Here is a 23,480-nt window from a genome sequence, read left to right as displayed (position 1 = left end):
TGGCAAAGTAGAATGAGCCCTTTGGAGAAAAAGCCTTAGAGTAATCCAGTGAAATTAGAAATGGCCTAGTGAGTTCCAGGCCAGGTCCTGCTAAGTGGCTGCACCCGCCTCCATGAAGGACCACAGGTCTTGCTTCTGGCCAAATCCCACCATCAGCATGTGTGCCAGTGGGGGTCAAATGGAGCCGTGCTGCCTTGGGCGGGTCTCTCAAGTTGGCAGGATTGAACTTCGTCAAACATACTGAGATAGCTGTCAAGCGAATCAGCAAAATACTAGGTTTCTGAGTTCCAACCCATGCTGACTTGGCATGAAAGTACTGCAAATGATGAAAAGGACTTTAAGGAAGGCACAAATCCCTGTGCAGGTACCACCGGGCCATTAGTGCTTCTCTGAATTTGAACGTTTTGATGCCTCAGAAACCCAGGGTGAGGTACTGTGTCTGAGGCTTCGGTCAGAGGCCTCCAAGCTGCAGCTGCCCTTGTCCCAGACGGGGCTGTACAGGTCTGTGTCTGCTGGAGGAAATCCTTGCGCTTAAGGCCCGAACACTAAGACAATTATAGAATAGCTTTCAGACTACACCCGGGGTCTGCAGGACTGTCTGGGAGTTCCTCTCCTCACCTCCCACTCCCATATTCTAGCTTCAAAAAGGAATCTGCCTTATAAAAGGATCCATGAAATTGAGAAAAAAATTTCATCATCTCAGGGACCTTTCCGGGCCAAGAAGTATCCTACAGCCATGAGCCTTTCCTCCTCTGGGAACTCCCAGGATGTTGCCTGATGAAGGGAGAAGCTTGCCCAGAAGTTGGTGCTTTGAACAAAGAAATGAAGAAAAAGGGAGGCAGTCAAATTTGATTTTTCTTTGCAGTAGGCTTTTTTTTAATTGTAAAATATACACAAAATTTCAATCTTTCCTTTTTTTTTTGGCTGCGTTAGGTCTTCGTTGCTGCACATGGGCTTTCTGGCTTTCTGTAGTTGCAGCGAGTGGGGGCTACACTTCACTGCGGTGCGCGGGCTTCTCATTGTGGTGGCTTCTCTTGTTGTGGAGCACAGGCTCTAGGCGCGCGGGCTCAGTAGTTGTGGCTCTCAGGCTCCAGAGCGCAGGCTCAGTAGTTGTGGTGCACAGGCTTAGTTGCTCCGCGGCATGTGGGATCTTCCCGGGCCAGGGATCTAACCCGTGTCCCCTGCATTGGCAGGTGGATTCTTTACCACTGTGCCACCAGGGAAGTTCCTCAATCATTTTTAAGTGTATCAAATACATTCATATTGTTGTGCAGCCATCACCATCATCCTCTCCAGAACTCTATTCATTTTGCGAAACTGAAACTCTGTCCCCATTAAATACTAACTTCTCAGTCCCCCTCCCTCAGCCCCTGGCACCCACCATGCTACTTTCTGTCTCTACGAATTTGACTACTCTAACTACCTGATGTCAGTGGAATCATACACTATCTGTCTTTTTGTGACTGGCTTATTTTACTTAGCATGATGTCCTCAAGGTTCATCCATGTTGTAGCATGTGTCAGAATTTCCTTCCTTTCTAAGTCTGAATAATATTCCATTGCATGTATATACCATGTTTTGTTTATCCATTCATCCATCAATGGACACGTGGGTTGCTTCTACCTTCTGGCTATTGGGAATAATGCAGTGGGCATTTTTCATGGCCGTCAGCTTACCCCCAGGGGAAGGCAGTGACTTCTGCAAAAGGAATGGGCAGCTTCATAGTGGCCACAGTGGTGGTTGGGAGATCCAGGGGGTCTCCCCCTCCCTTCCCCTCCTCTGTTTCTCTCTCTGCTCTCCCCAAGCAACTCCCTGCCAGTCTTGATTAATTCAACTCAAGTACTCTATTCATTCTTTCCCTTCTTCCATTTTCCTTGTCTGCGTAGGGCCTGAAATCTTCTCATGATCCCCTCAAGACTGGCTTGGATCCCTGGGCGCTTTTTTTTTTTTTAATTAATTAATTAATTAATTAATTTATTTATTTTTGGCTGTGTTGGGTCTTCGTTTCTGTGCGAGGGCTTTCTCTAGTTGCGGCAAGCGGGGGCCACTCTTCATCGGGGTGCGCGGGCCTCTCACTGTCGCGGCCTCTTTTGTTGCGGAGCACAGGCTCCAGACGCGCAGGCTCAGTAGTTGTGGCTCACGGGCCCAGTTGCTCCGCGGCATGTGGAATCTTCCCAGACCAGGGCTCGAACCCGTGTCCCCTGCATTGGCAGGCAGATTCTCAACCACTGCGCCACCAGGGAAGCCCCCGTGGGCACTTTAAAAAAACACAGTTCCTTGGGCTACCAGGGGACCCAATATCACAAATATCTGTGGCTGAGGTTATGTCTCTGAAGGCCACAGGCTGAGAGAGGACAGAAGGGCCCTAGTAGCCCCCACCCACCGCCATCCTTCACTGAAGCCTAGGTTTCTCTCCTCCCTTTGCCAAATACCACTTCCTCTTCCTGTAATAAGAGGGCTCCCCAAGCTAGATCTATTGCCCCATAGACCAATGTGTCAGCTCTTACAAAAGAGATGATTTCCTGAGTGGAGTGAACAACACATGAAATGTGAGGCTGAGACCCCTCAATTCAGCGGCATCCTGGGAACACTATATCTGGGAGTAGCTCATGTGTCTGGAGTGTTGTGAGGGAGGGAGTGATGTAGGGGTCAGGTTATGCAGGGTTTGGAGGCCGAGGCAGAAGGGGTTTGGAATTGATTATGTGCAGGGAAACCACTGGAGGACCCTGACTGAGGAGTGTGTATGATCAGCTGCTGTGCAGAGAATGGGGAGCCAGTTAGGAGGCTGATGGAGTCTTCCAGGTGAGAGAACTCCTGCTCTTCCATCCAAATCTGCCCACCTCTTTTACGTTACTTAAGTCTGGAACTTGGGGATCATCCATGCCACTTTCCACCTGCAAGTGTTCCCTGTCACACCCCCTCCCGTGGCCCCAGCTATGTCCAGGCCCCACTGGGGGACACTCTCCTGGCTTCTGTCCTTAGCAGATCCTGTCACAATCTCGAGTAACCCGTTTGTGTGCAATTATTTGATCGTGGCAGCAAGTCTTCAGTGTGCCTCATAATCATCTAGGGGGCTGCCTGAGCCTCACTTCAGGCGGTGCCGGAGAATCTGCATTTTACGTGGTTTGGAACTCTCTGTGAGAAAGGAAGTTGATAGTCCGAATCTCCAACCAGACTCTTACCTCCAGGAGGGCGAGAGAATTGGAATGATGAATAAGCCCAGTCTTGCTGGTGGGCGTTGGCTCCCAAGTTTTGGTGTAGACAAGTCAAGCCTGAAATTCTTCCTTTTATTCTTTTTAGCTATTTGGCTTGTCTTGGTTTGGAGAGACTGACTTCCAGCGGTCTGGACCGTTGGCCCGAGACTTATATAAAGACCCCGGAGATGTTAACTGCTTCTGCCCCGGCGCCGCCTTTTCACACGCTTCTAGGTGGATGTTAACATCTGCCCCATTTCTGGGATGCACAAACCGAGGCCCAGCTGGCGGCGGACGAGTGCCCCGGCGGCCCGGCGCGCACGGCCGTCGCCCTTGACAACGTGACACAAGGTCACGGAGGTCCCGCCCCCAGGTCCGACTGCCCCGGCGCGGCCGGACCGCGGCCGGACCGCGCCCGAGCCCGAGCCACAGAGGGCCCCGCCCACCCGCCGGAGCAGGCAGCGGGTCGGGCAGCCGGGCGCGCGCCGTGACGTCACCACGCCGCGCCCGAAGAAGGCCCCGCCCCGGCCTCGCCCCCGGCACTCTTGGCTTCTCTGGGCGCCCAGGAGGACACACATGGCTCGCGAGCTGCGGACGCTGCTGCTATGGGGCTGCCGCCTGCGGGCCCCGGCGCTGGCGGTCGCCCGGGGAGGTGAGGGCGGCCGGGCAGGACGGGTGGAAAGCGAGCGGGGACGGGGACGCGCGGAGCCCTCGGGGTCCCGAGCCCCTTTTCTCCGTGGGAGGCGCGGTGACGGCTCTTCCTTGCTCGGCGTGGGAGATTTTGTGAGGTTTACGCGTCCAAGGCGCCGCGAGCGGCGAACGCTGAGCTCTCGGTGCGTCCTGGTGTCACCTGGCTCGGCCCCGCGCCGGGCTGCCGGGTTTCCCCGGAGGTGACGGGGTTGAGCCCGGGCCCGCGTGACTGCAGCAGAGGCTTCTCTCCAAAGAGCTCCTCGGGCCGGGTTGAGGCGGAGGGGTCACGGGCTCCTCGTTCCTGGAGCCGAAGGCACTTTCGGGGAGTTGGAATCGAAGGGCGCGTGTGCGCTGGGAAGGGGCTTCACCAGGGTGATTACTTCAGTCCCTTAGTTGTGTTTTTATTCTTCCCCTCCCCCAAGTTGATTTATACACGAATAACGCATAAGCCACTTGGTCACTCGTTCATTCGACACACACCTGAGTGCCCACTCGGCCCGGCGCGCGGCAGCAAACCAGAGAACCGGCACGCTGGGCTCTCGTGCAGCCCGTGGACCCTGGGTTGTTGCCCGCCGTATCCCCAAGGGCCTGGAATTGGTAGGTAGGTGCTCAAATCAACGTTGAAAAAAAAAGAATGACCGCAGTCTCTGCTCTCACTCCCCACTCGGAAGTAACCACGGGTGAACGTCTTGGCGTTGCTTCCAGGCTCTGTACGCTTAGTTACACACATATAAATGCACACGTCTGTTTTTACGTAAAAAGGCCTAAACCGTATATACATTGTGCTACAGATTTTTTTTTTAAGCTCCAGAATGGCTTACATATGTTTTTCTGTCAGTATGCACGGGTTTACGGCTTTACAATGGACGCATAGTATTCTGTGTTAGGACGTATCATCATTTACTTAACATTGCCCTATTAGCGGACGTAATAAAGATTATTTCCAGATTTTTTTTTTTTGGTTTTTTTTGGGGGGGGGTCATTACAGTGCTGTGTAGAATGGGCGAGTATTTAATCTTTGTGTCCATGTGTGGCATTTCTTTAGAATTACAGAATTAGAGTTTTAGAATTGATGGTTCAGAGCCTGTGCGTATTTGAAATGTTAGCTGATATTGTCAAATTGCTGTACAAAAAGGCTTTATCAGCTTATATTCTCATTAGCAGGGAATGAGACCACCTATGTCAAGGCATCTTCTCCAACAATGGGATTAGATCTTTTCCAAACCCATGTTTTATAACCTATATATGTCTTGTTTAACTTATATTTGCATGGATACCAGTGAGAATGTTTTCATTTGTTTAATGGCCATTTGTATATCTTGTGTGAATTTCCTCTTCATGTCTTTTACGGCTTTTTCTGTTACCTGAGTTTTAAATTTTGGTGTAGTCTCTTTTTAAACAATGATTTTTAAAAATATCATGCATTAGCAGATAAGACAACTGTAGGTTTTATTACTGTTTCTTGTATTCAACATCTTCCTTCCTTTTGGGATTTATTTCCTGTTTTAGCAGAGTATATATATACCCTTGTGTTTGTTTTGCAGAAAAAGTCAATGGGTTGTAAATTTTCTAAGCCCCACTGTGTCTAAAAAGATTTTTATTTTGACCTCATACTTGTAAAGTAGTTTGGCTGGGTGTTGCATTCCAGGTCAAAATAATTTTCCTTCAAAGAGTGATATTGCTATGTTGTCTTCCAGCAACTTCGTTAAAGGTGAGCAGTCATATCAGTTTGATTCTTGTGCTTTTTTGTAGCCAACTTGTTTTTTTCCCTGCTCTCTGCAGGTTAAGATTCTTTTCCCATGTTCTGAGATGTTCTGACCATGTGTGTTTGTAATTCATTCTTTGCACCATTCTTATTTTCACGGTTGGCGTTGCAAGAACGAGAGCATGAGGCAGCCACAGTAGGACTGGTTGGTGCTTAAGTTAACATCTTATGACTTTTCTGTTCTCTATAAGCTGGAGCCTTTGCTGGAATTTTCTGCCTTGGGGAGTTGTAAGGGGTGGGCAGTCTGCTCCAAGCACCAGAAAGGTCACAAGAGTGAGCTTTCTCTGTTGTAGGGCTAAATCATTGCAGGTTTGTGTCATTCTCCAAAACGAGCCCCACCTGAACCCTGTCAACTGCAAACACCCATTTAGTACTTATTATTTTGCTTCCTCCCTCTGCTCTCACTGTGGGGCCCATACTATTTAATTTCTGCCCTTCCACCTCTTGTGCTGCAACCTTCACAAGAATTCAGGCAAATTTCTGGTGTTCCCGGGCTGTTTTTGGGATGGAAGGAGTAGCACTTGCTGGTCAGATTTCACTCTCTCAGTAAAGCAGCTGTGGGTGTTGCTAATTTAACATGAGGACAAAGGTTTCAATGGTTAACTGCTTAGACCCTGAATGGCAGTGCCGTCTATGTAAACCATGGTCCTGGGGCTTAGGGCTAGCACCAGAGAAGCATATGGACAGAGGAGGGATGTGTGGCCAGCTGTCCAGGAGGCAGTGGGACACTTGGTTAGGATGAGGGGCCTGAGTTATCTGTGCTGTCTGCAAAAGATCAACCCAAATGTAATAGGTTAGTAAAGACCTTATTAGTTACTGGCTGAGTAATTGATCAGAACTAAGACAAAAGAAAGATCCCCAGGTGTTTTGCTCCCCTCTCGCAAGCAGCTTCAAGCTGTGGAAGATGGGCGATGAGTAAACACTGAAGGAAAATGACAGTTCTCGCTCCCAGATGTCAAATACCAGGTTGTAACAGGACAAAGGAGACTATTACAGAGGCCAGTGGTGGTGTTTGCTTGTCTGTCTCAAACCAAAGTACTGACTCACGATCAATGAAAATGTATCCACTTCACTCTCAAGTGAGATACTTTAAGTTCAGAGCCAGAGGGTTTTCTTGGTTTGAGTTCTTGGTGCCTTCATTGCAGCAGCTACAATTTTTCTTAAATACCATTCTGCTCAGCCTTGATACAGAACACTAGCCTTTTTTACTAGGAAGCTGCTGTTTGCTTCGACCACACGGAGACTCACCTATAGTTCTGTAGCATTTAGTAAAGGTAGATTCCAGGATATTTCTGGAATGGCTGGTTATTTCTGCTGAAGCCACTAGGAATTACAGACGATGAAAGTTGTAGCTTGGAGAACCAGTGTCTACTTGGGGGCATTATTTCCATCTGCTTTTTGATGCCCACAGTATAAGTAAGTTGAATACAGGTGTAGCTGAGTCATGGCTGTAACTAATTTTGAAAGAATGGCTGTTATTTAGCAGCTGTATAATCAAGAAATGTGATTAGAATATTAGAAATTTATTTTGAGATAGGCAAAATGAATGCCATATTTTAAAAGAACAATCTATATAGCAATACCGTTAAGAACAAAATAGAAGGGTACAAGTCTTCCTAAAGGACCGGGGCAGTGAGGGAACCGATGTGTGCTGTGAAGGAGGAGTGAGCAAAGCACTGAAGTTCATACATACCAATATTCCAGCATTTGCAGGAAATGGAGTGCCTAGAGGGATTTTCCCTGAAACTTACTTGCAAAGTAGTAAAACACTTCATTTCAACCATTATGATTAGAAGTCTTTCTAAAAGACTTAATCATCAGGTGAAACATGACAGAACCTTTCTTTGATGTTTTTCAGGGTCATTATGAATGTTAACTTATGGTCTTCTGTTGTAATACACAGGCCTCTGCAGGACCACTAGGATGTGACAGCTCCTTTGTCTATAAAATGTCCCAAACTGAAACTGCATCCTGAGTATTTCTGTGTTTTTAGCCTCTGTTACTCTCATTTTAACTTACCAGGCCTCTGACGCCAGGTTCCCTCCTCCTTTCTGTTTTTAGTTGAGGGTTGGGAAACTGGATCATAAAACTTGTTAGCAACTTTTTTTTAAAGGAGAGGAGAATTCTGGATGGGGAAAGAATATTCTTGTTTAACTGAAGCTTGGCATGTGGATTTTGTGTCCTGTATTTTGACTCTTCAGAGATGCCCCTCCCTTTTGGTTTTGCTGTGTTTCTCTGTATTTAGGGAGTTGATGTTTCTTGATAGAGTGTCAGTATTGCTTAGTAGAGAACGATTAAAACAGGCTGTGAAGGGACTTCCCAGGTGGCACACTGATTAAGAATCCACCTGCCAATGCAGGGCACACGGGTTCGAGCCGTGGTCCGGGAAGATCCCACATGCTGCGGAGCAACTAAGCCCATGTGCCACAACTACTGAGCCTGTGCTCTAGAGCCTGCGAGCCACAACTACTGAGCCCGCGAGCCGCAACTACTGAAGCCCACGTGCCTAGAGCCCTTGCTCTGCAACAAGAGAAGCCACTGCAATGAGAAGCCCATGTACCTCAACGAAGAGTAGCCCCCGCTCGCCACAACTAGAGAAAGCCCTTGTGCAGCAACAAAGACCAAGCACAGCGAAAAAAAAAAAAAAAACAGGCTGTGAAACACAGTAAGGTTTAAGAAATAGTGAAAATGTTCAGGAATTCCAGAGGAACGCACGTAGAAAATTTTGAGGGAATACAGATCTTTTTTTTTTTTTTTTTTAATATTTATTTATTTGGCTGAGCCTGGTCGTCTTTGCAGCATGTAGGATCTTTAGTTGTGGCATGCGAACTCTTAGTTGCGGCATGCGGGATCTAGTTCCCTGACCAGGGATCAAACCCAGGCCCCCTGCACTGGGAGTGCAGAGTCTTAGCCACTGGACCACCAGAGAAGTCCCCAAATCTTTATTTGATGTATAAATAGAAAGTGAAGAACTTTCTGTCTAGAATATTGATATACTTAAATCTTACCTCAAATGATTACAGAACTTAAGAAACAAAATGTTTGGAGAAATTTCAGATGCGAATAGCTAACCTGTGGTATCTGGTGAAATTTGAGAGATAATGAAACCATCCGAGTTGACTTATACTGAAAAGCAGAGAATTTCATGCTTACAAGCATGAAACTATGGTAAAATAGTTGGAGGTGTTCTGGAAAAAAAGCTACAGGCTACATTCCAAAGAACTACAGTTTTTCCAGTATTGTATTTTCCCTTTTGGGGAAAGGCTTAATTCTCCTTTTCATTTATCTGAAAGTACCTTTACAGAATTTTAAACTTTATAAGTAAACATTAAAAATTTTACTTTTTATAGAACGTGAAGCTTTAACTTAGAAATGTTTAGGTTGATATTAGATGAGTGAATTTCAAGCATTTTTTTGTCATGTACTCCCGATAAGAAATGCATTCACATTGTGACCTGCTATACAAGTATGCGTATACTGTACAAATACGTGTACATACTTAGCTGAAAGAGTTTTGTAAATACTTACATGTATTATGCTATGTGTTGGTTGTTTTTTTTAGTATTTATTTATTTATTTAGTTGCACCAGGTCTTAGTTGTGGCAGGCGGGCTCCTTAGTTGCGACTCACGGGCTCCTTAGTTGTGACATGTGAACTCTTAGTTGCAGTATGCATGTGGGATCTAGTTCCCTGACCAGGGATTGAACCATGGCCCTCTGCATTGGGAGCACGGAGTCTTAACCACTGCGCCACCAGGGAAGTCACATGCTATGTGCATTCTTTTACTTTCCGTTTCATTAAAAAAAAAAAAAAATTCTGACTTAGCTCACTGAATTGCTTTCATAACCAACAGTCTTGACCTGCATTCTGAGAAACACTGTGTCCTGTGGCTGTACGTTCTGAGAAAATGACCATGTGTTTATCAAGGGCCTGCTCCAACTCTAGGTTGATCGTGGGAAAAATAAAGACATGAGACGGTCAAGGCCACTGGAGCATCTGCTCCATAGTGTGGCAGCAGCAGTTCCTTAAACGAACATCTGCAGTGCCTGCTGTGGGATGAGACGGACAGGAGTCCTGGCCCTCTGTGGCTCTGACATGGAGTGGAGTCGATGCAGACAAGTACGTGCTGTATGGATGTCGTGTGAAGAAACCAAAGCAGAAAGAGGATCGCAGTAGAAGTGGGGCAGTCAGGGGAGGCCTCACGTGAAGGGTGGCGTTTAAGCAAAGCCTGGAAAGAGGTGAAGGTGTCCGAGGCAGGACATTTCAAGCAGAGGGAGTGGTAGGTGCCAGGGTCCTGAGGCAGGAACGGGCTGGCGTATTGGAAGGACAGCAAGGAGGCGGGGGCCGCGCTGGGGGCGCTCTTGAGTGGAGTAAGGTTAGAGTCGCGCTGCTTTCCTCTACGTGTGACTTCACGGGGAGATGTGGGCAGCTGGTGATAAGATGGGGAGTTAGAGTTAAAGCTAACTTCATAGGAGTTTCCTGAGAAAAATTATTTCTACATTTTTATTAGTGAGAGGGTAGTGGTGTTTTCCCGAACAGACTGGTACAGTGAAAAAATCTTCCACACTGTCTCAGCTCACTGCCCAGTGGCTCCGGAAAAAGCCTCTGCAGTGACGGGTGTCCACACCATCCTTCCCTTGGGAATGAAGAAGGGCTGCCCCGGTCGTGGGCTGTGTGCAGTCTGCCCCTCACACTTTGCACGTGCTGTTATCTAGACGCCCAGAGCCCTGGAGCCACAGTGTGGTGCCCCTTCCTTCACTTAACCCTCTCCTGAGGGACCTTTAGGTTGTTTGCAGGCTCTGTTTTTTTTAAAATCACAGGCAGTGCCACCAACAGTTTTTTACACCTTCACCAGTGCTAGCATAACTATTTTATAAATGTTTGTCAGTCTGACAGTGAAAATGCTATCTTGTTTTAAAATGCAATTCTTTAGCTATGAATGTGGTAATGCATCTTCTTCTATGATTCAAAGCCATTGATGTTTCTCTTTTTTGTGAATTGCCGTTTTCCTCTTGCACTGTTGGTCTTTTTCTTGTAGATCTGTGAGTGATCTTGCTGTATTGAGGAAACTAGCCCTCTGCCACATGTTTCAGACTTTTTTTTCTCCAGTGTGTTTGCCCATTGACTTTAATTTTTTTAAGTGTGGTTATTGCTCATTGTTTTTATTTTTTTTTAATAAATTTATTTTATTTTATTTTTGGCTGCATTGGGTCTTCGTTGCTGCGCGCGGGCTTTCTCTAGTTGGAGTAAGCGGGGGCTACTCTTCGTTGTGGTGTGTAGGCTTCTCATTGCGGTGGCTTCTCTTGGTGCGGAGCACGGGCTCTAGGCGTGCAGACTTCAGTAGCTGTGGCTCGCGGGCTCTAGAGTGCAGGCTCAGTAGTGGCGCACGGGCTTAGTTGCTCCGTGGCATGTGGGATCTTCCCGGACCAGGGATCAAACCCATGTTCCCTGCATTGGCAGGCGGATTCTTAACCACTGTGCCACCAGAGAAGTCCTGTTGTTTTTATTTTTATTTTTTTACCTTTTGTTTTGGTGTTTTTTGGCTGCGCCCTGTGACATGCGGGATCTTAGTTCCCTGACCAGGGATCGAACCTGTGCCCCCTGCAGTGGAGGCGTGGAGTCTTAACCACTGGACCACCAGGGAAGTCCCTCATTGTCTTTATTTATTCATTAAAATTTTTTAATTTTAATTTTTTATTGAGATATAATTGGCATATAACATTATCATAGTTTTAGCTGTACAACATAATGATTCAATATTTGTATAGCAAAATGATCACAATAAGTTTAGTTAACATCCATCACATCACATAGTTACAATTTTTTTTTTTGTTTAGGGGTCTAATTTATTGACTTTAATTTTTATGTGGTCCATAAATTTATGGTTCTTGGGCTACGTGTCTTGTTTGGGCAGAGTTCCCTTACTTTTAAGTCATTAAGGAAAAAGATCTCAAGTGATCAATATCATTAGACGTTAGGTAGGGAAATGCACATCAAAACCATGATGAGATAGCACTTCACACCCACCGGGGTGGCTATAATAAAAAAACATAGGCAATAACAAACATCGATGACAATGTGGAGAAATTGGAACCTTCACCCACTGCTGGCAGGAGTATAAAATGGTGCAGCACTTTGGAAAACAGTCTGGCAGTTCCTCAAATGGTACAGACTTTGATATAGACAAATGGCATAGACTTAACCATGTGACCCAGCAGTTCCACTCCTAGGTTTACGCCCAAGAGAATTTAAAACACAGAAACTTGTACAACAGTGTTTATAGCAGCATTATTCGTAATATTAACCAAAAAGCAGAAACAACCCAATTGTCCATCAACTGATAAGTGGATAAACATCATGTGGCCTATCCATATAATTGATATTATTCAGCCATAACAAGGAATGAGGTATGCTATGTGCTACAATGTGGATGAACCTTGAAAACATTACGTTAAGTGAAAGAAGCCATAGACAAAAGACCATGTGTAGTATGTCCAGAATAGGCAAATGTCCAGAATAGGCAAATCTATAGAGACAGAAAGTGGTTACCAGGAGCTGGGGGCAGGGAGAATGGGGAGTGACTACTGATGGGTATGGAGTTTCTTTCTGGAGTGTTAAAAATATTCTCGGGCTTCCCTGGTGGCGCAGTGGTTGAGAATCTGCCTGCCCATGCAGGGGACACGGGTTCGAGCCCTGGTCTGGGAAGATCCCACATGCTGCGGAGCAACTGGGCCCGTGAGCCACAATTGCTGAGCCTGCGCGTCTGGAGCCTGTGCTCCGCAACAAGAGAGGCCGCGACAGTGAGAGGCCCGCGCACCGCGATGAAGAGTGGCCCCCGCTTGCCACAACTAGAGAAAGCCCTCACACAGAAACGAAGACCCAACACAGCCATAAATAAATAAATAAATAAATAGATAGATAGATAGATAGATAGAAAGAAGAGTAACTGGTCTTGACCCCTCCCTTTAAAAAAAAATTCTCAATTAGATAATGAGGTTGGTTTTGTAAATATACTAAAAGCCATTGAATGATACATTTTAACTGGGTGAATTATATCTCAAAGCTGTTTTTAAAATATCTCTTATAATTTCTTTTAGTACTTTTAAGCTTTTTTTGTTTTTTTTGTACTTTTAGCTTTTATTTTCATTTTTAGTCCATCTGGAATTTGTTTTGATTAAATGAGGGAAGAAATTAATTTTAATACTGTAGCTTTAAATTAATGTGCTTTAGTATTTTATAATAGTATTTCCTCATGTTTTTCAAAAATGTCTTGGCTATGTATGCACTTTTATTTTTCCATATGAATTTTAGAATTAGCTTGAATAGTGAAAAAAAATCCTTTTTGAATTTTCACTGGGATCATGTTAAAAATATAGACTAATTTAGAGAATTGGCACCTTTAAATATTTACTCTTACTATTCAAGGACATTTCCCCAGGCTTTTTATATCCCTTTGTAAATGTGTTTTATATGCCTAGTAAATTTTTTTAAATGTTTTTTGTAATTGGGTAATTTTTATTGTTATTTATTTATTTATTTTTAATTTGTTTATTCATTTATTTAATTTTTGGCTGCATTGGATCTTCGTGGCTGCACGCGGGTTTTCTCTAGTTGCTGAGAGAGGGGGCTACTCTTTGTTGCGGTGCGCGGGCTTCTCATTGCGGTGGCTTCTCTTGTTGCGGAGCATGGGCTCTAGGCACTTGGGCTTCAGTAGTTGTGGCATGCGGGCTCAGTAATTGTGGCACGTGGGCTCAGTAGTTGTGGCACATGGGCTTCAGTAGTTGTGGCTCACGGGCTCTAGAGCGCAGGCTCAGTAGTTGTGGCGCACGGGCTTAGTTGCTCCGTGGCATGTGGGATCTTCCCGGACCAGGGCTCGAACCCGTGTCCCCTGCATTAGCAGGCAGATTCTTAGCCACTGTGCCACCAGGGAAGCCCTGGGTAATTTTTAGAAATAGTTTTGTAAATAAGTTATTGATACACATAGCACAATTCAAAAGATACAGAGATATGTGCAGTGAAAAGCACATCTCTTCAACTGCTACCCTCAACAACCAGTTCCCCTCCTGGGGGCAGCCCCCTTAGCCAGTTTCTTGGGTGTCCTCACAGAGATACGCTTGGCTTATGAGAATAAGCGCACACATATGTATGTGTATTTAAACACCACGATAACATACGCAGACCACTGTTCTGGACCAGGTTTTTTCTTAATGTATCCTAGAGATGATTCAGCATCAGGACACTTTACACCCACAATTGCCTCATTTTTCTGTTTCAGAGTGTTCCATTACATATATATGTAATTTATTTACTAACCCTTTACTGATGGCCCTCAGCCTGATCACTGGCCCCTGACTCCTGGGGGGACCCCTACACTGGAACCTCATCTGGTGTGTCTTTTATAGGCCTTCTCATGAACCTGACACTGACATTTGGTGGGAAGGAGCTAGCCCTTTTGCGACAGCCACATTTTTTTTAGAGTTTACTGTTTTGAGTAATTAAATATTTATTTGGTTAAAAAGGTATACATTGAGAAGTCTTGCTCTCAGCTTCGTCCCCCTCTCCACCGTTCCCCTCCCCGCCTTCATAGGTCATCACAATTATTAATTGTTTGTATATCCTGCCACTGTTTATATGCATACAGTATGTATAGATATACATCTTTCTTCTGCTGGGATATACACTTCTCTGTATTCTGTTATTCAATTAATAGATATTGGAGAGCTTTCTGTATCAGTACATAGAGACTTTTCTCATTCTTTTTTTCTTTCTTTTTTTTTTTTTTTTTTTTAAGTAGCCACATCATAGTAGTGGTCCCATGTCAGGAGGCACCATAGTTTATTTACTAGCCCTCTGTTGATGGACATTTAGGTGGTTTCCAGGCATTTGCTATAATGTATGGCCTTTCATCTCTGTCTTTATATTCAGGTTCAGCTGTATCCATAGAGTAAAGTCCCAAAATGGAATTGCCAGATTAGAAGGTATATGCATTTGTAATCTTGACCGATATGGCCAAATCACCTTACACTGGACTTAGGCCATTTTCTGCTGCCCTGAGTGCTTTCCCCACAGGGTTACCAGAAATACTGTATGAAAGTTGCTTCTGAAAGTAATACAGTGCAGCTCTGCTGACATCCCTCTCTTCATCTGAGCTGGTGAAGATTAACCGTGGTTTGAATTGGAGCAAAATGCCGAAGTGGGGGCTTTTGCTCAGGGAGTATTGACTGAGTTGTGTTAGGCCTGCCAGGCCCTGCCTGAGTCCCTTTTCCTGCAGCTGCCTTCACTTCAGACCTGCAGGCTGGGCTATATCTCAGGCTTATACGACCTTAGGTGGGCTTCAAGGAGACCCAGCCCCCCGGCTATGTTACGTCCCACAGACCACACTGCGGGGAGCTCCTCTGCTTAGTCAGGCCTGGTTCCCAGAGCCTCTGTGTACATCTCTCTGTTTGCAAGTTCAAGGTGACCCAGAGGGGTTGAAGCTGGCGGCTAGCCCCGCACCTCCCCCCGTCCCCCACCAAAGCTTGCCTCCCTCCCTCACTCCTTCTTTCCTTCTTTCCTTTCTCCCTTCCTCCCTCCCTCCTTCCTTCCTTGCTTCATTCTTCTTCTTTTAGTGAAATACATCCCATCCAGAAAGGAATGCATATAATACATATGTGCAGTTTCTAAAAGAAGCATAAAATGAACACCCATTGCCCAGTTTAAGAAATAGAAATGACCAGTCCCTCGAAGGCACTGTGTGCCCCTCCATGATGGGTCCCCTTCTGTCTCTCCGAGAGGTGACTACTGACTTGAATTTTCTGGTTTTTATTCCTTTGCTTTTCTTTTTATTGCTGCATGTGTGTGTATATGTATATACACATGTATGTATATGTATACACAGTTTATTGAAATCATACTGTATATTCTGCTGTGACTTCGCTTTCTTGGGTCAACATTGTTTTCTTAGCTTTATCCATGGTAATGTTCATTAGTTGTCCCTGCTTATTCCATTGTGTTAATACGCCTTCATTTCTTTATGATGATTCCTGACATGGCCCTAAATATATGTACTGTTGGGTCGTTTGGTATGCTCCAACTTACTAAGTAATGCAAAATTATTTCCCAAGAAGAATTGTATTTCTCTATACGTACCCCACCAGCAGACAATGAAAGTCCCCTTAACTCCACACTCACATCCAGTGCTTGGTGTTCTCAGACTTTTTAATGTTTGCAAGTCTAGTGAGGGTTAAATGGTATCTTGTGTGTCTTTGATTATAAGATACACATCAGAGAGTACCTAAGCGACATGTTCAGTTAAGTGAAGCAGTATTATCTTAAGATTTACCCATGTCATTCATTGTTCTATAATGTTCCATTGTGGGAATGTGCTGCAGCTTATTCCTCCATCCCAGGCACACACATCTGAGCTATTTCTAGTGCAGGGCTTTTATAGATGCGCTGGGCACCTCTTTGGGCAGGCATCTTGCCCACGGGGGCATGGATGCATTTCTATAGGGTATGTAACTGGTGTGGAGTTGCTGGGTTTAGGGTATGTGTTTTTATTCCAGAAATGACTTTTTCAGAGTGGGTCTGGATTTACATTCCACCAACTCTGTGAGAGTTGCCGCTGTGCTGTATCCTCACTGACACTTGGGATTTTCAGACGTTTTTAAATGTTTGTCAATTTGATGGTTACAAAATGATGTTTCAGTTGTGATTTTAATTGATTGCTGATAAAGTTTTTTCCATGGTTTATTGGTCATGTTTCTTTTTCTGTGAAATGCTATTTATGTTTTCTTTGCCCCAATTTTTTCTTCTTGATTCATTGACCTTATTATGTATTTTTTTCTTTTTAAAATTTATTTATTTATTTATTTGTTTATTTAATTTTTGGCTGCGTTGGGTCTTCGTTGCTGCACGCGGGCTTCTCTAGTTCTGGTGAGCAGGGATTACTCTTCATTGTGGTGTGCGGGCTTCCCATTGTGGTTGCTTCTCTTGTTGCAGAGCACGGGCTCTAGGCGCACAGGCTCAGTAGTTGTGGCATGTGGGCTCAGTGGTTGTGGCTCACGGGCTCTAGAGCGCAGACTCAGTAGTTGTGGCGCACGGGCTTAGTTGCTCCGCGGCATGTGGGATCTTCCCGGACTAGGGCTTGAACCTGTGTCCCCTGCATTGGCAGGCGGATTCTTAACCATTGCGCCACCAGGAAAGTCCCTTATTATGTACTTTTGTATGTATTTTTTATGGGTGCTAATCTTTCATCAGTTAATCCTTTGTCAATTAATTACTGCAAATCTGTTCTCCTAGTTTGTGGCTCACCATTTCACTCTCGGCTTGGTGTCTGTTTGGGGGGAGGGGTGAAGTGTTTTGTTTGTTTGTTTTGATGAACAGAAGTTCTTAATTTTAATTTCGTCACATACCAGTCTTTTCCTTTGTGAATTACCTCAGGGTTCTGCAAACTTAAGACCCATGGGTCAAACCAGACTTACTGCCTTTTTTTTTTTTTTTTGGCCGCACCACGCGGCTTGTGGGCTCTTTAGTTCCCCAACCAGGGATTGAACCCGGGCCATTGGCAGTGAGAGCGCAGAGTCCTAACCACTGGACCGCCAGGGAATTCCCTCACTGCCTGTTTTTGTAAATAAAGTTTTATGGGAACATAGATACGCCCATTCTTTCATGTATTGTCTGTGATCACTTTCCTGCTGCAACAGCAGAGTTGAGCACCATGGCTCAAAAAACTGAAAATATTTACTGTCTGGCCGTTTACCCCAAGGTCATAAAGATCATCTACTTTTTCTATGAGAGTTGTTCCCTGACTCATTTCTACCAAATGAGAGTGGGAGCCTCTTCTTCGAAGCTTTCTCTCTTTGTTGGTGAACTTTCTCATGGGTTTCATTTTTCAGATTAGAAGAGAGTTGCAGACTGGCAGCCACAGACTAATTCCAGCTATAAAAAAATTTTGATTGGTCCAAACATATTTAAAAGTAATTGCAGGACTTCCCTGGCAGCGCAGTGGTTAAGAATCTGCATGCCAATGCAGGGAAAACGGGTTCGAGCCCTGGTCCGGGAAGATCCCACATGCCGCGGAGCAACTAAGCCCACGAGCTGCAACTACTGAGCCCACATGCCACAACTACTGAGCCCATGCCCCTAGAGCCCGTGCTCTGCAACAAGAGAAGCCAGCACAATGAGAAGCCCGCGCACCACAATGAAGAGTAGCCCCCGCTTGCCGCAACTAGAGAAAGCCTGCACACAGCGATGAAGACCCAATGCAGCCAAAAATAAATAAATAAATAAATTAAAAAAGAAAAAAGGGGGGACTTCCCTGGTGGTGCAGTGGTTAAGAATCTGCCTGCCAATGCAGGGGACATGGGTTTGAACCCTGGTCTGAGAAGATCCCACATGCTGCGGAGCAACTAAGCCCGTGCGCCACAACTACTGAGCCTACGTGCCACAACTACTGAAGCGTACGCGCTTAGAGACCATGCTCTGCAACAAGAGAAGCCACTGCAATGAGAAGCCTGTACGCTGCAACAAAGAGTAGACCCTGCTCGCCACAACTAGAGAAAGCCATGCGCAGCAACGAAGACCCAATGCAGCAAAAAAAAAAAAAAAAGAGTAATTGCAAGCATTTGAAGTCAGATTTGACATAAATATTTGAGTTTCTTATTTCTTTTGAAAAATTAAAAGTTCTGAGAATCTTGGCCTGCATTCCACAGTGGTGACAATCTCTTAGAATATTGTAGCATCTGCTTCCTCCTCCTGCAGGTGGGCTGGCCCTCTACAGGTTGCTGTAGTACCCATGCTGTCAACTACTCCTTCATTCCAAGCCTGTTCGTACCATTTCTTTTGCTGCTGTTATTTTTTTGTACTGTATAGTTAATTATATTGATTGACTGTCTACAGGCCTACTTTACTTTATAGTGCTTTGCTTCATTGCACTTTGCAGATATTGCTTTTCTTTACAAGTTGAAGGTTTGTGCCCACCCTGCCTTGAGCAAGCATATCAGCACCATTTTACCAGCAGCATCTGGTCACTTCCTGTCTCTATGTCTCCCAGTATTTCAAACCTTTTCATTATTATTATATTTGTTATGGTGATCTTTGATCAGTGATCTTTGATGTTGCTCTTGTAATTGTTTTGGGGCACCATAAACCACACCCATATAAGGTGGCAGACTTATTTGATCAGTGTTGTGTGTTCCACCGACTGGCCATTCCCCCATCCCTCTCCCTCTCGGGCCTCCCTATTCCCTGAGACATAACAATATTGAAATTAGCCCAATTAATAAACCTGCAATGACCTCTAAATGTTCAAGTGAAAGGAAGAGTCGCATGTCTCTCACTTTAAATCAAAAGCTAGAAATGATTAAGCTTAGTGAGGAAAGCATGTCCAGAGCCGAGACAGGCCGAAAGCTAGGCCACCTTGTGCCAGTTGGCCAAGTTGTGAATGCAAAGGAGAAGTTCTTGCGGGAAGTCAAAAGTGCTCTTCCAGTGAACACATGAGTGAAGAGGAAGCAAAACAGCCTGATTGCTGATATGGAGACAGTTTTAGTGGTCTGGATAGAAGATCGAACCAGCCACAACATTCCTGTAAGCCAAAGCCTAATCCAGAGGAAGACCCTACCTTTCTTCAGTTCTATGAAGGCTGAGAAGTGGGGAAGGAACAGAGGAAAAGTTTGAAGCTAGCAGAGGTTGATTCATGAGGTTGAAGGAAAGAAGCTGTCTCCATGACATCCAAGTGCAAGGTGAAGCAGCAAGTTACCCAGAAGATCTAGCCAAGATCATTCATGAAGGTGGCCATACTAAACAACAGATTTTCAGTGTAAATGAAACAGCCTTCTATTGGAAGATGCCATCTGGGACTTTGATAGCTAGAGAGGAGAAGTCAATGCCTGGCTTCAAAATGTCAAAGGACAGGATGATTCTCTTGTTAGGGGCTAATGCAGCTGGTGACTTTAAAATGAAGCCAGTGCTCATTTACCATCCTAGGGCCCTTAAGAATTATGCTAAATCTGCTCTGCCTGTGCTATATAAATGGAACAACAAAGCCTGGATGGTAACACATCTGTTTACAGCATGGGTTTTTTTAATATATAAGTTTATTTTTTATTTATTTATTTTTGGGTGCGTTGGGTCTTTGTTGCTGCACATGGGCTTTCTCTAGTTGCGGCGAGCAGGGGCTACTCTTCGTTGCAGCATGTGGGCTTCTCATTGCGGTGGCTTCTCGTTGCGGAGCATGGGCTCTAGGTGCATGGGCTTCAGTAGTTGTGGCACGCAGGCTCGGTAGTTGTGGCTCACAGGCTCTAGAGCTCAGGCTCAGTAGTTGTGGCACACGGGCTTAGTTGTTCCACGGCACGTGGGATCTTCCCAGACCAGGGATCGAACCCGTGTCCCCTGCATTGGCAGGCGGATTTTTAACCACTGCACCACCAGGGAAGTCCCAAGCATGGTTTACTGAATATTTTAAGCCTGCTGTTGAAACCTGCTTGGGGGAAAAAAAAGATTAAAAATATTACTGTTCATTGATAATGCACCTGGTCACCCAAGAGCTCTGATGGAGACCTACAGTGAGATTAATGTTTTTATGCCTGCTAACACACCATCCATTTGCAGCCCATGGATCAAGGAATAATTTTGACTTTCAAGTCTTTTAATTTAAGAAATACATTTTGTAAGGCTGTAGCTGCCATAGATAGTGATTCCTCTGATGGATATGGGCAAAGTAAATTGAAAACCTTCTGGAAAGGATTCACCATTCTAGATGCCATTAAGAACATTGATGATTCATGGGAAGAGGTCAAAGTATCAACATTAACAGAAGTTTGGAGAAAGTTGATTCCAACCCTCATCAATGACTTTGAAGGGTTTAGGACTTCAGTGGAGAAAGTAATTGCAGATGTGGTAGAAATAGCAAGAAAACCAGAATTAGAATTGGAGCCTGAAGTTGTGACTGAATTGCCGAAATCTCATGATAAAACTTTTAACGGGGCTTTCCCGGTGGCGCAGTGGTTGAGAATCGCCTGCCAATGCAGGAGACACGGGTTCGAGCCCTGGTCCAGGAAGATCCCACATGCCATGGAGCAACTAAGCCCGTGCGCCACAACTACTGAGCCTGCACTCTAGAGCCCACGAGCCACAACTACTGAGTCCGCGTGCCACAACTACTGAAGCCCACGTGCCTAGAGCCCATGCTCTGCAACAAGAGAAGCCACCGCAATGAGAAGCCCGTGCACCACAACAAAGAGTAGCCCCCGCTCGCCGCAGCTAGAGAAAGCCCGTGCGCAGCAATGAAGACCCAACGCAGCCAAAAATAAATAAATTAAATAAATAACATTTATTAAAAAAAAACAAAACTTCTAACGAATGAGGAGTTGCTTCTTATGGATGAGCAAAGAAAGTGGTGTTTTCAGATGGAATCTACCCTGGTGCAGATTGCTGAAATACAACAAAGAATTTAGAATATTACATAAACTCGGTTGATAAAGCAGTGGCTGGGTTTGAGAGAATTGACTCTTGTTTTGAAAGTTCTGCTGTGGGTAAAATGCTATCAAATAGCATTGCATGCTACAGAGAAACCTTTGTGAAAGGAAGAGATTGATGTTGCAGACTTCATCATTGTCTTATTTTAAGAAATTCCTGCAGGTACTCCAACTTTCAGAAACCACCACCTTTATCAGTCAGCAGCCACCAACATCAGGGCAAGACGCTCCACCAGCAAAGAGATTATGACTTGCTGAAGTCTCAGATGATGGTTAGCATTTTTTAGCAATAAAGTATTTTTGAATTAAGGTGTATACATTGTTTTTTTAGACATAATGCTGTTGCACACTTAATACACTATAGTATCGTGTAAACATAACTTTTATATGCACTGGGAAACCAAAAAATTTGTGTGACTTTATTATTGTGGTACTCGCTTTATTGTAGTGGTCTGGAACTGAACCTGCAAAATCTCCAAGGTCTGCCTAGTGCTAAACTAGCCTTACATCCTTCAGATAAACCTGCTTGGTTGTGATGTAGTATCATTTTTATATATTAATGGATTTTACTTGCTAATATTTTATTAAGGACCTCCATGTCTGTGTCCATGATTGATATTGGTGTAGTATTTTTATTGTGTGTGCGTGATGTCTTTGTCAGCTTTTGATGTTAGGGTTGTGCTGTCATCATAAAACTTGAATGGAAATAATTCCTTCTTTTTCTATTTTCTGAAACTGTGTAAGATTGATGTTACTTCTTCCTCATGTGATTGATAGAATTCAGTAGAAATTCTGGGCCTGGAATTTTATTACAGAAATACTTTTGCAAATAAATTCAATTTCTTTATTACATATAAAGCAATCCAAACTTTCTGTTTCATTTGTCACTTTGGATAATTTTTTTCAAGGAATTTGTCCATTTCATATAAGTTGTCAAATTTCTTGGCATAAATTTGTTCATAATGTTTCCCTATTATTTATTTATTTTTGGCTGCGTTCGCTCTTCGTTGTGGCGCACAGCCTTTCTCTAGTTGCGGTGAGCGGGGGCCACTCTTCGTTGCAGTGCATGGGCTTCTCATTGCAGTGGCCTCTTGTTTCAGAGCACGGGCTGTAGGTGCGCGGGCTTCAGTAGTTGTGGCTCGTCGGCTCAGCAGTTGTGGCTCGCGGGCTCTAGAGCGCAGGCTCAGTAGTTGTGGCACACGGGCTTAGTTGCTCCGCAGCATGTGGGATCTTCCCGGGCCAGGGATTGAACCCATGTCCCCTGCATTGGCAGGCGGATTCTTAACCACTGTGCCACCAGGGAAGTCCTCTCTGGTAATACTTTTTATTTTGCAGTGTGCTTTGTCTGATCTAATCTTGTCCTGCCAGCCTTTTTATGTGGCATATCTTTTTCCATTCATTTACTTTCAGTGTATCTGTGCTTTTATATTTAAATTGATTGTTTTGTAGACAGCATATAATTAGGTCTTGCTTTATCAATTCTGACAGTCTTTGCCTTTATAATCAAAGTGTTTAGTCCATTGACCTAAAATGTAATTATTGATATAGTCAGATTTATCTCTACCGTTATGTTACTTGTCCCCTCTCATTTTTCCCTGTCTTCTAGCTTTCTTGTATTCTTTTGGATCAAGTAAACATTTTTTAGAATGCCATTTTAGTTTACTAATGCTTTTTTAGCTATACCTCTTTGCATCATTTTTTATTGGTTACTCTGGAGAGTGTAATGTTCATCCTTAACTTTTCATAGTCTGTTTAGAATTAGTATTGTAATATACCATGTAAACTGTAAAAGCCTTGCAACTATATAGGTGCATTTACTCCCTCCACCCCATCCTTTATGTTACATTTGTCATATGTATCACCTGTACATATGTTGTAAACCCCACAAGATAATGTTTTAATTAATGGTTTAAATTGCTGTATATATTTTAAGGAAATTAAAGAAAAATTCTTTTGTGTTTACCTAGGTTATCATTTCTGATGCTCTGCATTCCTTTTTGAAGATCCAAGTTTCCATTTCATATCATTTACTCTCAGCCTGAAGAACTGTAGCATTTCTTTTAGTGCAGGTCTGCTGTTTAATACTTAAGATGTTGTACCATTGTCTTTCAGCCTCCATTATTTCTGATGAAAAGTTAGCTGTCATTCAAGTTATTGTTCTTGCATGTAATGTGTTGTTTTTCTCTGGTTGCTTCCAAGATTTTCTCTTTTTATTTGGTTTTCAGCAGTTTGATTATGATGTGCCTAGGTGTTTTTCTTTGATATTATCTTGCTAGTGGTTCATCGAACTTTTGACTCTGTAAATATGTCTTTGACCAACTTTGGGGGAATTTTCCAGTTATTATTTCTTCAAATGTTTTTTCTGCCCTATTCTCT

At 44.3% G+C, this 23,480-nt stretch overlaps 1 protein-coding gene across 2 annotated transcripts in view; it reads left to right on the top strand.

Annotated features, from left to right (window-relative positions):
• Positions 1-3,691: 3,691 nt before the first annotated feature.
• TRAP1 (TNF receptor associated protein 1) overlaps positions 3,692-23,480 on the top strand; it is a 54,524-nt gene continuing 34,735 nt past the window's right edge. For both annotated transcript variants that reach the window (XM_082362109.1, XM_082362108.1), the window contains exon 1: positions 3,692-3,846. In XM_082362109.1, coding sequence (XP_082218235.1) covers positions 3,771-3,846 — 76 coding nt within the window. In that variant the 5' untranslated portion in view covers positions 3,692-3,770. The remainder of the gene's footprint in view (positions 3,847-23,480) is intronic.

Source organism: Balaenoptera borealis, assembly GCF_965194805.1.
Source record: "Balaenoptera borealis genome assembly, chromosome: 16".
Lineage (NCBI taxonomy): Eukaryota > Metazoa > Chordata > Mammalia > Artiodactyla > Balaenopteridae > Balaenoptera > Balaenoptera borealis.
Note: the sequence above shows the minus strand (reverse complement) of the source record. Positions and strands in the feature narration are given on the sequence as shown.